Source organism: Chamaea fasciata, unplaced genomic scaffold (assembly GCF_029207755.1).
Source record: "Chamaea fasciata isolate MVZ Bird 193981 ecotype frontalis unplaced genomic scaffold, bChaFas1.0.hap1 SCAF_3, whole genome shotgun sequence".
NCBI lineage: Eukaryota > Metazoa > Chordata > Aves > Passeriformes > Sylviidae > Chamaea > Chamaea fasciata.
Genome location: NW_027094088.1, coordinates 3,921,310 through 3,938,515, shown reverse-complemented (window position 1 = coordinate 3,938,515; position 17,206 = coordinate 3,921,310). Strand labels below are relative to the sequence as shown.

At 41.4% G+C, this 17,206-nt stretch overlaps 1 protein-coding gene across 7 annotated transcripts in view; it reads right to left on the bottom strand.

Moving 5' to 3' along the window:
• Positions 1-1,027: 1,027 nt before the first annotated feature.
• The window catches only part of PLEK (pleckstrin), a 49,228-nt gene continuing 33,049 nt past the window's right edge, over positions 1,028-17,206 (bottom strand). For 3 of the 7 annotated variants that reach the window (XM_066177771.1, XM_066177772.1, XM_066177770.1), the window contains 10 exons: positions 16,718-16,908; positions 15,404-15,651; positions 12,962-13,117; positions 9,532-9,713; positions 8,416-8,507; positions 7,387-7,571; positions 6,111-6,215; positions 4,319-4,402; positions 3,580-3,649; positions 1,427-2,782 (listed from right to left, as the gene is read on the bottom strand). In XM_066177771.1, the coding sequence (XP_066033868.1) occupies positions 2,643-2,782; positions 3,580-3,649; positions 4,319-4,402; positions 6,111-6,215; positions 7,387-7,571; positions 8,416-8,507; positions 9,532-9,713; positions 12,962-13,117; positions 15,404-15,442 (1,053 nt within the window). In that variant the 5' untranslated portion in view covers positions 15,443-15,651; positions 16,718-16,908 and the 3' untranslated portion in view covers positions 1,427-2,642. The other 4 variants (XM_066177769.1, XM_066177773.1, XM_066177774.1 and 1 more) reach the window with 4 other exon arrangements.

Below are 17,206 nucleotides of genomic sequence, written 5' to 3'. Positions count from 1 at the left end.
ACTCTTTGAAAAAAAAAAATGCTTGAGACTTATAAAATCCAAACTACCTCCATATGTGTTGTCTCATGGATTATAAGAAGTACTAACACCTGTAGATGAAAGCTTGTTGGGCTGAGGTTGTTATTTCTCAGCATCTGTGTTTGTGGTTTACTTCATACCATTTTCTTTTAAACTTCATTTTAAAGTGGAAGTAGGAGCACTGTGTCTGTGTGGGTGTTTTAATGGGTGCATGGTTAGTCAACATTCCCAAAAACCTGACCCTGACTGTAGCAAGCACGTAGGCAGTGTTCCAGGGGAGGGAAAATTGCTCAGTGCAAATTGTGGCAAGATGAACGTGAATTTGAGACGATATTTACATGAGATTATGTTATACAAGTCTTTCAGCAAGGAAGATTATAAATACAATACTTACCCACAATGGTTTGTTTGTTTTGCTGTCCTTTGGACTACTTCTTTTATAAGTAAAAAAGAAACTGATGTTAATGTAGTAATTGCTGAGGGCATAGTAGGCATGTGATTTAAATAGTTAGTGGGTGAAAGTTAGAGGAAGCATGATACATGTGGGTCTGGTCTTCTGTTTCCTCCCTTTCTCTTTAGCAGTTCCTTGCACAAAGCTGTCTCTCTCTTCTTTGTGCCAGTATTCAGGATCTGTTCCTCTTCCATGCCTTCTGAGTTACTGGGCTGGCCTCATCATCTCCAATAGACATGGAGCTGCTTTTTAATACTGAATTCCCTTGGATGAGATCTTCTCACTGCTGCCAAGAAGCAGAGCCACCTACAAACCCTTGAAATGTGTCTTCTGAAGCGCTGCCCATGGGATTACAGATTCCATCAATTTAGAATGGTACAAACATAAGGGCTCTTCCATAAATATCCTGACTATCATCCTCTGCCTAAAAAAACACCATTCATAGGTGGACAGCAATACCTTGGACTGGGCAAAAGTTAAAAATTATAAGGTCATAGCCTGGTAAAACATTTTAGTTTTATGAAATTGTGGCAGTCACGTCCCTCCTTTGGTAAGCTGGACAAGTTTCTGTTGTTTGGTTGCGTGGGGTATTTTTTTTTTTCTCTTCTCTTTTCCTGTGCCCTTGGGTATTTTTGGGTTAGTGAGCTCTGAAAGGAAAAATAAGCAGCAATTATCAAGAAAGCAGGCTGACCAAACAGTGGGTCTTTTTTACCATGAGTCTTCCTTCCTCAGAATGACACATCAGACTTCAACGATCCCGTTAGCTTGCATGAGAGACAGGAAATGTCTGCCAGAAGTTGATTTCTGCTGGCCAACACCAAAAGTAGACATGATGATGCAGTGTCTCAGCCTGCTGCTCTTGCAAGGTTGTGTTTTCTTATAAAGTAGTGCAAGGCAACAGGGCTTTAGGCTCATTAGCTCAGCTACAGGTATAATGAAGAACAACTGAAGAGAAGATTTAGCTCCGCATTTATTTTTAGATGGAAGAGATCCCAGTAAGAATTCTTAAAGAGAAGGTACCTTATTAGATCTGTGAACAGAGTTTTAAAGATTTTGTAGTTTCCTTCACTAAATATCAGTCTTACATGACCAGGAACAGCCTAGATACACAATCTGATATTAACTTGAGTTTCAACTCATCCTTAGAGTTTAAGACTTAGAAGTTTGTTTGATATACAATCAGACAAAAATGCAAAGATTAATCAGGTGAACTGACCCTATCAAATAAAAACATTTATTTCAGTTACAAGCACAAGGTTTCTCTTATGTTACTAAGGCACAGAATCAAGCACTGAGCATATTGCTGGAGGCTAAAAAAGGAAAATCTAATCGAAACCACTTCAATCAATAGCTCAAGTAACCAACCCATGCATCCTTTCCCTTCTCCTGCAAGATTCTTAATTCAAATAGAGTACAGTATCTGACAAGCCAGCATCTGCTTTGCAGGCCTAAATAAAGGGAAACAATGGTCCCAGGGCAGATTCTTGTGGAGAAATTTTGCAAGGTTGAAAATTGGGTGATATGGAGTTTGAAGTGAGATTGCTTTGTGTTTGAATAGTGGGAAGAGACTTTTCCTCATACTGCTGTTATGGAGTTACACTTGGTTCCACGTGGTGTTTACATAGTTGTCTGCATTTTTCCCTCCCTTAATGCTGACAGATTCTAAAGGTTTCCAAGTGAGTTGACTTCTTTTCCTTATATCTGTGGCATTATTTGTACAAGTGAACAAGCAGCAACAAGATCTGGTAAAGAAGAAAGTGTAAAAGTTGTCTGGAGAAGACTGAAATACGTGAAAATCCTGAAAGACAGCACAGGCTGAAGAGGGTGATTAACTGAGTTCCTCTCTGTCAGTGACATGACTCTGTCCCCTGTGAATGGTGACATTCCCACTATCAACTGTGGCAACAGGTACAACCTTCTCAAGGCAGACTGATTACTCTAAGCAACACACACTAATATGGCATATCCTATGTTATAATTTAGTAAATATTACCATAACACAAGTGGAAAAATGTTAGTTTGTTAGTGCCTGCTATAGAATTGAAACTTCCATCCAGTCCTCAACCTCAACACACAACCCCTTTGGGATGATGCTGCTTTCTCTTGGTGAAATGCTAAATTCTGTTTTGAGTGACTAACTTAATTTGTCTGTCTTCTTTTTGGAAGATCATCTTCATTTACCAGTCCTAGCAACTGACTGGATTGCTTTGATCCACTCTGTACGCTCTGTGGAGGAGGCTGCTTGCAAGTAATAGTGGATTTCATTTGCTGTGATGATTTCAAAGAGGATGTTGTCATCATCATGCTTCTTGGCTACAGGCAAAAAATAAGAAGGTCAGCTATGAGAGGAAAAAAGTCTTGTACTTCCAATATTTCCTCCTTTACAAGCTGTAAGGGGATCTCCTTTCTTTCTACAGCTGAGCCTGATCAGGCCTTCACAAAGATTGGGTCCAAGAGATGAGTCTCTCTCTCAGAGAAACCACTCATGACTTCTGCACATTTCACCTTCAGGAGTCTCTGGTTTGTTGGTCTCAAATCACGTTCCCCAAACCCTCCCATGCCTTGCCAGCTATGAAGACAAGGTATTTGAGTTTATGTCACGTCCGTTTCTTTTCTGAGATGCCAACAAACTTTCCTGCTGGATATGATAGCCAGCCTCTCCTGCGGAGAGGAGAATGCATGAAATCAATGTTTCTTTGTCCTTGCAGCAACACCATTTCTGTTCCCACAACTTCTAGCTTTGGGAGGGAAGAGAAGGTGGACAGTAACAAATTGTCTGTATAACATGAAGCTTCCATCCCAAATTCATCAACTAAAGAGATCAAACTCAGCTTACTTTGCCTAAAGGCCAGTTATCCTAACACAGGGTTCGTGTCATCCTTTTGACCAGCCTTCCCTAAAGTACTGACAATACACAAGATTCCCTATTGCTACCTTTACCACTGTACCCTTCCCCAGTAATTCAGACAGCAAGAGAGAGAGACCTGTTACTAGAATTACTGAATCATTGTATATAGATTGCTTTGGAATAGAAAACACTTGTGATTCTAGGCAGATTGAAAGGGGATTATTATAGCTTTTTAGAGAGCTCATTCATTATGGTTCCTTACTGTCTGGCATATCTTCCACTGCTGTCACCACGCAGCCTCTCAAGTGAATTGCGCCCAGTGGCTCGTCTCCCTGGGGAGGACACGAAATCAAAATGAAATGCAACACTTCTGAAACCAGCAGCATGTTAATTTATGGCCACATTTCCAGAATGGAAACAAAACCATTTGATTACTTAGTGTGTCTCACCTGAGAGAACAGGGGGTCTTCAGTCTGTGTGTGACATGGAGGGTTGGGGGCGTGGGAAGAGAAAGGCTAAATAATAATAATAATAAATAGGGAATCTCTTGTGATTTTGAATTCAGAATCTGCAGAGTATTTAGCATGGGGATGGGCCCGTTAAAAATACACAAGAAATAGGATGCCATGTCTCAGCCTGGCATGGCAAATACTTCAAATATAAACTGCAAAATTACTGTATTGTGTTCATTTGCACTTATGACCTAATTTGTTTTGATCAAGTGAGAGCACGTGTTAATTCTAATTAATCACAGATAAGAGGTGAAAATACAGTTCAGTGTTACTTGTTCCCCAGGCTGGTACTTGCCACTCTGACTCAACAGCCCCAGAAACTACCCTTCCCTCTGCTTTTCCAGAGGATGGCTAGGCTATGTAAGAACAAACAGTCCCACTGTCCTGCCTGATCTTCCCAGTCACATTCTTATGCAAATATTCCGTTCAGGTACGACAACAAGGCACTGGATTCAAAACAAACAGGGAAATAAAACGAATCTCTCTTACTCCAGCAGGATCATAATAGTGAAGATAGGCAGGATCATCCCTTAAAACGAACTTTCTCACTTTCCAGTTCTTCCTCCGATGTCCCTAGGAAAATTCCAAACCAGGAATGTCACAGAGCTGCTTTGCCTGCATGCAAATCTTACCCACACATTAGAGGACAGGCAAATACAAAAGGGAAAAAACCTGAATATTCTGGACAGGAAATACTCACTGGAGTAGGACTTGAATCTGCCTTTTCTACATTCCAAACTTTTGCACAAGAGCTGGACTATCAAAATACTTTCTCTTTTTTTTTTTTTTTTTTTTTTTTCTTTTTTTCTTTTTTTTTTTTTTTTTTTTTTTTCTTTTCTTTTGTGCAAAGCAGAGGAGCTTCAACATGGGAGATTGCCCTAAACATATCACACAGTCTGGTAGTTATGACATTCATGTGAGATCTGTGAGAGCTTGGTTTAACTGCTTGCTAGAAAACAGGGCTGCAAAGTGCCTTGCAGGAAGGTACCTTGAATTATTGGCAAGAATGAGCTGAAAGTCTTTCTGTCCCTGCAAAGATAACAAAAAAAGAACTTATCTAGCTTAAACACCCTGGAGGGCTCATGGTTGAGAAGTTCAGGCAGAAATATGGACATAGGTGCCTCATGGCCCTGTTTTCATGACTGAAAAGGATGGGTGTTGGAAGGTTTAGACCTGCTGAAAGCACTTTCAGCAGAGGCAGTGACCCTTCCAAGCAATGACCCACAAGTCACTGAGGATGACCAAGTGCAGACTAACACCGGTGGAAGGTTGTCATGAATCACTTCCTCTGGCATTTCAAAATACGAGTTTCTCAATTAGCTACTGTTTGCACAGAAGCTCTTACTAACAAGGTTGATATGAATGTGACAGCAAAAGAGCAGCAAGGCGTGGGTCTTATTTCTTCCATTGCTTTTGAGTAAACTGATTAAGCAAGAGAAATACATGTGAGCACCACCAAAAAGTTCTTAGGCCCTCAAGGACTATTTTTAACAGTGCAGGTTCAGACTCAATATTAGGAAGCATTTCTTTAGAGAGAGGGTGGTCAAACACTGCAACAGGCTACCTAGGGAGGTGGCAAGTGCACCTTGTCTGTCAATGTGTAAGAAGCTTTTGGACAACAAAACGCTTAACAAAGTGCTTTAACCCTTGGTCAGCCAGTGGTCAGGCAGTTGGACCAGAGGATTGTTGCAGGTCCCTTCCACCTGACCCATTTTATTCGTTGAAGAATCCTGATTTTGCCTTCAGTTCACTAATATCTGCTTGCAATGGCCTTGGAAACGTGACATTCACTGTGTTGCTTAAAGTTTTTCTGGAAAGGAAGGTATTCAGTTATCTTCTGTCTTACACATCAAACATTAGTGACTGAAACAACTCCTTTACTCAAGCATGCTGAAAAAGTCCATGAAAACTGGCAACTGAATCCACTTGTGTGTCCAGAGGGACACAGGAGTGGCAGCTTTTTGTAACCTGAGTTCAGTTTTGCATTGTACCAATGACTTGTCACATCTCCTGTGTTAGGACTCTTTCCTAATTAAAGCTATCAAGTGTTTTATTTTGTGGTAAGAGTAATAAACCTTGCAACATTTGTCCAGAGTCCTGCTGCCATGCTGCAGCAAGTGTTCCTTGTGCAAAGGCAAGAGGGACAGAGATGAAACCTGCCAAGTGTGGAGATGCCATAGGGCAGTTTCTCTCTTACCCAAAGTTTTTATGTGTAAAAGAGTAATCTTGCACCCACATAACATCATTCTAAGTGACAGGATAGAGCGTGGGCAATACTGACCTGTTTCAGCAAACATCCTTGTTTGACAATTGTCCCTCTGAATTCTTCTTTTAGGACCACATCATCATCACTGGAATATCCCTCACAGAAAAATCCACTGTCTGGCTGTAAGACCACAAGAGAAATGTTACAGAAGTTACACAGTTGCTGCATGCTTATGTACATGTACCGATCTGGCTTCTTTTGGCTTGCCTCACCCTGTTTTTTGCCAGAGAATATTATTATTGTTGTTGTTGCTGTTTTGTTGTTGCTGTTTTGTTGTTGTTGTTGTTATGGTTATTGTTAAATAATCTAACCTTTTCTGGAAATGTCTCCCAGTGAAGTTGAGGAGAAGTGAGACTACACTTCTTTGATACCAGCTCAGACCTTGACTTGCTGTGGCCTCCTCACACCACACTGGTATTGAATCAAACTGGAAATAATCCAAAAGCAAGCAGGCTACACATGGGCTGCTACAGGAAGCATCCCAGGAGGCCACAAGGCTGCCTTTACCAGCAGTGTCTCTGCTGAACAGGTGAAGTCTCCCTAGCACAAACACATTTAGGAAAACAAATGAGTAGTGGGAGAGCCCTTTTGCTGAAGCCAAGTGATTCCATGTGGTAAATATAAACAGAATTGTAATACCAATTTACTTGTTTTCACTTTATAGAAGGCATACTTTTTGGCTAGCCTAAGTCCAGAAGCCAAGAATCTTTCAAACAGTATTTGACTGTGATATTTAAAGTTCTTTAAATCAGGCCACAGAATATGAACTAGTAAATGGAGAAGGCTGCATATGACACCCAGAACAAGTTACTGGGGGATAATAAGAACTTTTACTTCTTTGCTAACAGGCAAGCTCTGTGGGTGTACACCCACACTGAGTCAGATTTGGTGGCTCTGCACAAAAGTGGGTTTGTAGCTTCTGCCATTCTGTGAAGCCCTGTGATAATGGATTACTCTCTTCTCTTCCCGTGAATCAACAGGGAAACAGATGGTTAAATTCTGGTCACCAGTACAGTTATCAGGAACAAAGTCTAAGTTAAAAAGAACGCAGCTTTGTCTCAGCACTTAATTCATACTTAGAAAGGTGCCAGGAAAAGAAACTCCTGTCCTGGTTACAACAATTAAAGTTGAGCAGGTTCATTCTGAGTACCACAGGAAAAAGAAAATTAAGATAGATTTCTCAATTTCTGTGCATTCTTTCTTCCAGGATTTAAGAAGCCCAACAGGAAGCATGAGAAAGGCAGAGCATCAGTAAGTCTGAGACAATAACAAGCCAGAATACAATGCTCACAAAGTAATAGTAGGCATCACTGAGGTCTAGGAAGGGGGTGTCTGACAGCCCCTCAGCAGCTGCCTTGGATGTATCCCCAGCAGGCTGGAGATAGCCTTCACTCAGGAGGGAAGAGGCAAGCAGGAGACCTTCTCTGCGATTTCGGACGGAGCTGCTGGACACCAGCCAGTCTATCACGCAGGTGCCTGGTAAAAAAGGAACTAAATATCAGCCACAAGCCAAGACAGACATGAAGAAGCCCAAAAGCACACAGGAAACGAGCCTACTCCGTGTATTCATCAATCTCCTGAAAAAATGTTCTTAGCAACAACATGGGGAGCTAATCTAGGAAGGTTCCTGGCCATGCAGTGAGGCACAGCCTTGCCAGCTGATGGCAGGAGCCAGGACGGCTCTCAAACACCATTCCTGAGGGAGAAGAGAGCTGGGAGGGGATGCAGGGCTGTGGGCTTGATATTTTCTGAGCCTGAGAATTGCTGAGCTCTTCCCAAGGCTCAGAAATTATCGAGCCCACACAGGGCTGAGCTGGGAAGCCTCAAAGACAGGGACTGGGGATGTATGAAGGATAGCCAAGCCTGGAAAAGGCAGCCTTCCAGGCTGCTATGCTACTAACAGAATGCTTTGGGAAACAGAGTGGCTTTCATAGAATCACAGAATCACTAAGGTTGGAAAAGACCTCAAAGATCATCAGTCCAGCCATTAACCCAACACTGCCATGCCCACTACTAAACTATGTCCTATGTGTTTTTGAGCACAAACACAGATTTGACTTGGAGAGAAACCGAAATTACAATGGGACACAGTTCGGTGGTGAAAAATTCAGAATGGAATAATTCTTAAATTTTGTCCTTCTCCTTTGTTTAACATGGCCATAACTGAACCCTTTTCCAAGATACATCCTTTGAGCATCTCCTGGGTTAGCAAAAATCCCATCAAACTTCTCAGTGCTTTACAGAGCTTAGAGCTATTTCATCTCTTTAGTTTTTCAACTCTGTGCTTCCTTTATTGAATAGAGGCACAGGAGCTCCTTACCTGTAAAGCAGTGATTGAACACTCTTTTATCTTTTTCCAGCTTCAACTCCTTTATTCCCTTCTCAGGATCTTTCATTGAGAGATACAAAGCACTGTGCATTAAAAAGAACCACAGAAACTGTTAGCAAATAAAAAGATTTTGCCAGTTTGTACAACAATATCACTGTCATTCGTGGGGGCTTCGTGTTTTGTTGGCACATGGCTCTCTGCAGAGCTGTAGTTTCATCTCCTTCATCTCCTGAAAAATTCAAGTTGCAAAGCCTGGAGGTCTCACTGCATTAGCTCACAGCTGTGGGGGCAGAGGGGTGGAGTGCACAAAGGGCTTCTCACCACATCTCCCTGTTTTGAGAATGCAACCACTTGTGGTGACTATAGCGTGAAGAGTGGAACACCCACTGCTGAGGCACCTTCACAGGGCCCCGAGGCCCCAGGAGGAGGTTCACTGTCCTGCCCTGTGTTCACCCAAAGGTCCTGGGCTGAGCAGAAAACTTGTCCCCGTCCCAAAGCCTGCATGCTCTCAGATGATCTCGGCCCTGTGTGGTTTTACTGTCTTGTAAGAAGACTTCAGGCTCATTTTTATCTTGGTATTTACAGCCCAGAGACAGAAGTTATCCTTGATTTTTAAAAGCACTAACAGATTGCTTCCCTTTATCTCTTCTCCCTTTACCAGCTTCATGTCCTTTGGCAGGCACCACAGTCCCCTCACCATCCAAAAACTGGGCTAACATCAGCATTTCTTTGGAGAGCAAATAAAAGGTCTAAAATATTTTTTTGCAATAAATGATTTACTCTATAAAATGCTTCTCCTGGAAGAGTCACACTTTGGCTAGCATATCCTCTTGCACTGCAACATGCCCAGAAATCTCTTTATCAGCAAAGACCTTTGATAAATAAGCATGTTTTGGTGAATTGTAGTATATTAAAAAAGAGCTTCCCAGTTCTGATTGCTAGCTCATTTCTGACACATTGTACAAACTGAAATTTTCAGTCGTGCAGAAAGGGCTGTGAGAGAATCCATGGACAGATAGGCTCCTTGTTCTTCCTGACCAAGACTACATTTCTGACACACTGACTGCAGATGGAAGTAAATGGAAGAGCAGAGCTGTGAGAACAAACCTCAGATTGATTGTTTCAGGCAACCTGATAGACTTCCTTGTGGATTTTCTGGCAAACCTTTGGCCTCCATCTATGTGATGAATTGCTTTCTTGATATCCCGCACCCAGGCATCTCTCTCCTCCAGGTAGGCAGCTTGGAAAAAGTGGTCCTGCTGCTTGGCCACAGTGAGCTTGAAGACAAACTGGAATGATAAATTATGGCAGGTTTGGGGTTTTTTAAAGTTACTTTGGTGTAGCCAGTTGGGCACAAATAAGCTAGTACCACCACAACATACAGCCTACCTATGCCCTAAGGACTATGGAAAGTGCCTTAGAGACACAGTAAAATTATAGAAACTCTGAAGAAAACCATGAACCAGCACTGAAGAAAACCATGAACCATGAAAGTGCAAAAAACTGAATCCTTTTGTTACTTTACTGTGACTGATCCTGACATTGTCAGCACACCCAAGGTGTGTGGCACCAATACAGCCGCTGATTCTAACTTTTGCTGGGAAGTTCAACACAGCTGAAAGGCTGAAGTGATTCCTTGGAGTGGCTATCTGGAACAGAGGCTACGCAAGATTAGGAGAATAAAAGCAAGTATTTATTAAAGGCCTTCAATAGCACCTTGGGCAGTCAGAAGCCTCTGAGAGGCTACATCCAAGATAGACAATGGTCACGAGTTTTTCAGACATATACAAATGTGGTCTATTTATATATCGGGGTTAATCTTCCAATTACAGCTTCAGGAAATGAAGCCATTTACCCCCAGTTTGCTTCCCCCTCAACTCACTTTTGTTTGTGTTTTGGGGCCTTGAAACAGTGAGGTGTTCCTTGAGCTTCAGGCCTAGAGGAATCGTTGTGTCTGACCAAAATGTGAAGACAGTAGCTAACACTCTAAATGGAGTTTTAGATTTATACACTAAAGCAGTACAGGATTTGAAAAAAATAAAAGTTAAAACCCTAATACATCAGAAGCACCCAACCCCTGCGGGCTTGCAATGGATGTAAATTTGTTTTAATGTTTAGAGACACGTGAACAGTTTGAAGGAGGAAAAATACCCCACATCATATTCAGCTGCTGACTCACAAGGGAAAAAAAAGGTCATACACTGGAGAGTACCAGAGTATATTTGCAGCCTAGTAGGTAGATGGTACATCCAACCCTTGCCTCCACCTTAGGATCACCTATCTAAACACAGTAGCAACAATGGAAAGACTACATTTCCCAAAAATAGGAATAGATCATCTAGAGGTAGCTATAAACAGAAAATATAACAACAACCTGAAAAAAACAAAACAAAACAAAACAAAACAAAAAACAAACCTCCAAAACCATCCAACAAAGTTCACACTGTTTGAACTCATTTCCATCTGGTGATCTTCTGAATGGAAAATCTGGATCTAATTACTCAGGTTTCTACTTCCTCTAAAATATAGTTCCCCATGAGTGACACTAATTTGTTCTGGAGTTGTGTTATAATAAATATCAGAAGTTCTGACTCAGCAGGTGTCTAGAAATGCCAAGCTAAGCCGTAGGCCAACAGCATGACGCGATGAGGGCAAGGAAAGCAAAGTCTACTGTCAAAGAGCAGCAAATTAGGATCAGTGAAATCAACACACCAAATGAGTCTGCTGAAGCCCATGTTTGTAAATAATGCATTTCTGAACATCCCTGACAAGCATTTTCCAAACTATGGCCAACAGGAAAAATTTTGACACCCTGAAATTGTGCAGAGGTCCAACTGAATTTCATGGAAGATACATTTCAAAGTTACAAAGCAACAAGTCCTCAAAAATCCATCTCAGACAGGAAAGTAACCTTTTCTTATCTGATATTGTTCATATTTCCAGCAATACTCACCTTTTCTGTTATGCAGGAAAGACCTACATACTGAAAACCTATGTACGGTGCATGAGGAAAGCAAACAGACCAATCTATCCAAATCCCAATATTCAGCAGTCAAGCTAACACTCCAGATTAACAGAATGAAATACCAAAGCATTGATGAGATTTATTACCAAAGGAAAAAAGATCAGTCTTCTCAAAGAGATGAGAAGGAACATACAGTGAAATGCTAAAGAAAAGTTTTCATTTTCAGCACATGGAGAAGACTGGCAAAGCCATTTCTTTTTAGCATTTACAAAGTTAGGCCAATAAGCTAGATAGAATTCCAGTCTACTTCTGAAATTGGTAAAGAGGGTGAGTCTCCGGTCCTAGACTTGACCAGGCCTCCCTCTGATGATGTATATCTGATTGTGTTTTTAAGAAAATTAGACCATTAGACTAAACTAAAGAGCAACATTTTGGATAGTTTAAATTGAGACAGATGAATCTAACTATGAGCAACCAAACACGATAATGCTATCCACAAAAAAAACATGTTTTCTCCATGGGGGAAATGGAACAAAGCTGAAGAATATCAGAATTTGTGTTACATTAAACAATGATCAAACGTCACATCAAGGACAGCAAACAGTGGTAATATATAATTAAATATAATCTCAAAATATGCAGTTGCAGCCCCTTCTGAGCCTTTATCTGTGATAATCCAATCCAAGATTGCTTCTTTTGCCCTCAGCACCTGCATTTTGCAATCAATGTAGTAAACAAAGCATGTTGGTGATTTGCTCTGAGCTTTCAAATGAGGGACACAAGGGACCCTGATTCCACCTATTAGAAAACCTAAGGACAGGTTTAATTATCCTCACTTTACTCGTATGAAAAAGTAAAGTTCACTTTCTCAGCAGTCTCTCACACTTCCTATTTCTCTAATACTCTCAAAGAGACTTCTATCTTCAGTCAGGCATCCCTGTGGTAAATTTCTTTAAACTGTGGTGGGATAATATTCCAGATTCTGGGGGACCCCTCTGTCAGAGGAATTCCTGGGGATGTGGTGCCTATTTGATGAAACTGAGTTGACAAAATTATAAATGACTAATGATACGATTCTTTGCTCGTATGAGAAATCCTGTTTTACCAACAATTATTTTTCAGGAACCCTATAACAAAATATATGTGTCACAGCATTTATCTCCTTCCTGTCTGAGCTAGCCAGTTGTTCCTTGACAATAAATAAATGCTTCTCCTGCTCACAAAGTATTTCCCCCCAGCTTTATTCTGTGGCAATTAGATTTATATTTAATACAGGAGTTGTTCTATTCAGCTGCAAAATATCTTCACACCAAGTTCTGCTCTCTGAGAGACTCAGAAGTTTAATAAAAATCAACCAACCCCTCCCCAATGCTTTCTGAATTAGTCCTCTTGAAGTGTCCTGAATTCAAAAAGTACAATTTGAATTTCCAAGCATGCTTGTGATCTCCCAAAGCAAGTGAAAATTGCCACTTGGATGAGTGCAAGGAATTTGCAGCCACCAGCCTTTTGCCTTTTCAGTGCTTCCAGAAGTGTAAGTATCCCGTCAATTCTTTTTATAAAAAAAGTACTTACCATTCTTTTACCAAAATCTTGGCATGGGCTGTGAATAGAGCTTCCTTTTAGTGGGATCATCCCTTTGGGACTGTTATCAGCCTTCCGCTTGTAGAATTCAATTCCGTCTTCTAAGAGCACAACCCACATTGGCTTCCAGGTATTAAACATGCTGCCCTGCATCAATAAATCACAAATTTTGTTCAATGAATCACTCTTCACATGATACCCAAGGAAGATATGAGCTTCCAGGGAATGTCTGACTGATGCTAAAATAACTACAGTTTGTGTTTCAAGGGGAACGTAGCACCACCACATCCACCCCACTATGCAGTTGAACATTTGTTGTTATTTTTCTGACCACCATTTCTTTCCCCTTATAGTTGCTCTGTCAATGGAAGCCGCTGTGGGTTTAAGTAAAAATAAAGGTTTTATCCTAAGGGCTGTACCACAAAAGACTCCAGAGCAGAGGTTACTGTGGAGCAGCAACCTCCTTCCCAAAGAATGGATGTGCCGGAAAACCAAGGTGATGTGACCTCTTTAATCTCACTATTCTTCCTCTATGTTTAACCCAATTAAGTGCAACTATAGATATTTCCTGTTACCTCTTTGCCAAGATTTCGCAGCATGTTTCCTCACATCTTCCCAACCTGTTCACAGTTAGTCTTCTCTTCCACTCAGTCCAAAAGTACCCACTTACCTTCTTAACCAAGTAGCCCTCCCTTATGCGCATCGGTTCTCGCTCCATGGCTCGAGCAGTCCTGCTCTGGGGTCTGTCAGTGCTGCCTGGTGAGTTCCTCTGGCAGCAGAGTTTGTGGAATGGGTGTTTTGTGTTTTTTTTTTTTACAGTACAGCTGTGTCATTTCACAAGTTCCTCTCAGTGCTAATCGCGAGCCCATTTCCTCTTACCGAGTGAGAGATAGGGAAATGCAGAAGCACTGTGTGTATTTATAGGCTGCCTCTGACAGCACAGGCAACAGCCTGACAGAACACTCTGTCGTATCAAATGCAGCCAGCCTCGATGAAAGAATCCTGGGAAATTAAATTAAATAAGCACAGTAGTGCTCAGTCAGAAGAAATTTGGCCTGCTCTGCAAATACATGAGCTCAACCAAAAAAACAAGCAGGGCATGGTGCTGCTGCCTGGTGCTTGCCAAATAATTGCAGAGACAGATTTCCAACCCATCAGTGGTTTCACATCACCCTGCTTTCCAAATCTGGCTCCCAGTGGGCAAGCATGAGAAGTCAGGCAGGAAGGTGGAGGACCCTCACTTGCTTAATGAGGATGCGCCCTCTGCTGACATAAGAAATTTGTTCATCAGACTTGATCAGGTTCTGGATTTCTCATGCTGAGGCCTCCCAAAGGTGTCAGCTGTCAAACAGGCACAAATATATTAGACCCGTGCATTACATAAAGCACTGACCACAAAATGCTTTCTACAAGCATCTTTTACTTGCTGCAGAGCTTGTTTGGCTTTATTTGGGAAAAGGCAAGGCAAACCCATAGTTTTTTGTAAATACCAGAGTCAAAATCCTTCTTCCCCACATAGAAGAAAGTGGGGGTATATGGGAGGCAATAAGAGGCTGCTTCACGGTATCTTGAAGCAGCCTCTTGTGTTCTTCCAAGCACAAGATGCCCGGTCACTTTTGCAGCTAAGTTCATTCATTCAAATGTTGATTGAGCCCAGGGTGACTCCATCTGTCATCTCTGCCAAGATCACTAAACAGGGACTTTTTTCACAGACAGAAATTCCTGTTCTCCATGTGACTCTGTCTCAGCCTTTACTCTGGAGGAGGTCTTACTCAGAAGTCTGACAAGGTCTGCGATAGAGGACCAGAGAGTTAGCAGAGCACTCAGAAACCTTTTCTAAACATTCCTCACTGATGCCTATTTAGTGGTATTCTCACAGATGAGATTCCACTCCTTCTTTAATTATCTGTACTAATGCTTCACTATCCCAGCTGCTCAGTGTTTCTCCTCACTGTCTGAATGAAGATTTTCCTTTTCCAGGCCTTTCTCAACTAGTTGCTGCTCAAATGACACATCCAGTCTCTCTGCAGGCAGAGCACCTGTCTGTACCACCAGTTTCAGGTTAAACACTTTGTATTACATTCTGCCCAAAGCATACCTTTTTGTGATGATTTCCTCTATCACTAAGTTGTTTGGGGGTTCTAAAACCTGCAATCCCACTACATTGTTCCTTTGCTCATGTAAATCATCTTGTTGCTATTAAAGGCACCAGTTGCTGATGAAGCAAATCATCCATCAGTTTGCAAATCAAAGGCTCCATATATTCTCTGGATGTGAAGCATACTTGAATTCAACAAAGAGATTTTGAAATTATTACAGACAGAAAGTCACACAAAATTAATCAAACTTCATGGTTCTTGGAGCTAAAAGTAAAAAATTACCACTAAAAAGAGATCAAAAATGTCTAACATTTATAGTAGAAAATTTGCCTACCAGGTCCAGGACTTGGAATGAACTGAAGAATCTCTGCATTCCCACAGCAGAGACGATCGAACTGGATTTCTGAGTTATATTTCTTGTGAAATAAATTTCCCTTCATCCCCCATAAGTCTTAAAAGGATGCTTGAAGGACTGAGGAGATTGTAGAATCCTCCTGTATAATGTCTGTTTGGTCACTAATTCTTTTTCCTTTAAGAAGGTGAATTGTTTCCTTCTCTTCCCTTTCATTTCAGTGGTTCCATCTTCAGGAAAAAAAAACACCTTTTTTTTTTTCTTTTCTCCAATTAGATAAACCAAAAATACAGGTCACAGACAAACAGTAACTCTTGAAGTGTTTTTGGAAGCCAAATTATCCCATTATTATCTACCTTGAGGACATAATGCTTCAGAGCTTGGAGCTATGATTAAAGACTGAGAACAGGATCACAGTTAGCTCTTTCTTCTGTCTCCACCTCAGGTGTGAGGAAAGGAACCCCATCCCTAGCTGGAAGGCCTTATGGGGAGCAAAGGCAAAAGAACCTGCTGGTATTATCCTCCCTGCAGGCATCCTTTCTGCAGGTTTTCCTGCTTGCCTCCTCCTGCTGACTCAGGGTTTGTGCTGAATCAGGATGACACAATAAATTGATGATATGAGATGACCAGGGATAGGTACTCTTTAACAGAATATTTATATATCCCTGTACTAAAAAGTGGTTTAATGAAAACAGAGAAGAATGATGACTCCACAATTTCACAAAAGCTCCTTTTTCTCACTTACCTCCATGAAAAACCTTTGGAGGTATGAAATGTAAGTCTGAACGCAGTGGCACCTAGCCAAAGGCTTCAGAATTTACCATTACTGCTTATGCTATTGAGTGTTAAAACACAAAATAACTTCCATCTAATGTTAGCTGAAGGCAATGGCTTTTATAACACTTCTCTATGTTGTTTCTGTTTCATCTTCAAGGCTCAGCTGGTCCTTTTGCCCTTCCACTGTACAAGTCTGGCACAAAGCTTTTCTTTACTGCTGAGGCTTGGTTTCATTTATCACACACCACCACAGGGAAACCAGAAAGTTCATCTCCCCCCAGACAGAAACATGCTGATGTAGCTGAATCATTCATGTCAGGCAAAGTGGTCCTTAAACACACAAGGCTTTGGCAGGTGCAAGGAAGGGTGCATGTAGGTTTTCTTTGTCCAGCCACTCCTAAAGAGCAGCACCAGGCATGAGAGGAAGAGCTGTGTTTCTTTTATCTCTCCACAAAGGGGAGGAAGAGCTTTGTCAGAGAGGGAAGATAACCTGCAATGTGGAAATCTGCTATGACTTACTATGTCCTCTCCACTTCTCTCTCAAGTAGGTAAAGGTGCATGATGTCAGATGAGCAGAATTCGTCACAATATCACAATCTGCAGCAGAGCTGAATATCTTAGCTTAGTTTACTGTTCTTGTACAGGAGAACTTGCTGCTGTATTTCTTCAGAAAATTCTACTTTGTTTCTGCTACTTCAGATTATGAGCTCCTGCAAGCATTGAAAAAAAAAAAAAAAAGTGATCAACCGCATTTATCAGAGCAAGAAATCTACCTGAGGGACTGAGAAATGTCTATACCAAAAACTGGAAGCATGTAGCAGCTGCAAGGAACGCAAGATTCTGTTACACCAGCTTCATTGCTCCACAAGCCCCTGCAGAGATGGTTCTAACATGTTTGCTGCACTGTAAATGCCATAAGCCCACCCCATCTGCAACAAAACACATGACCTCTCCATAAGTATATGTCATTACACCAAATCAAGCTGCATTTGCAGGGGAAATTATAAC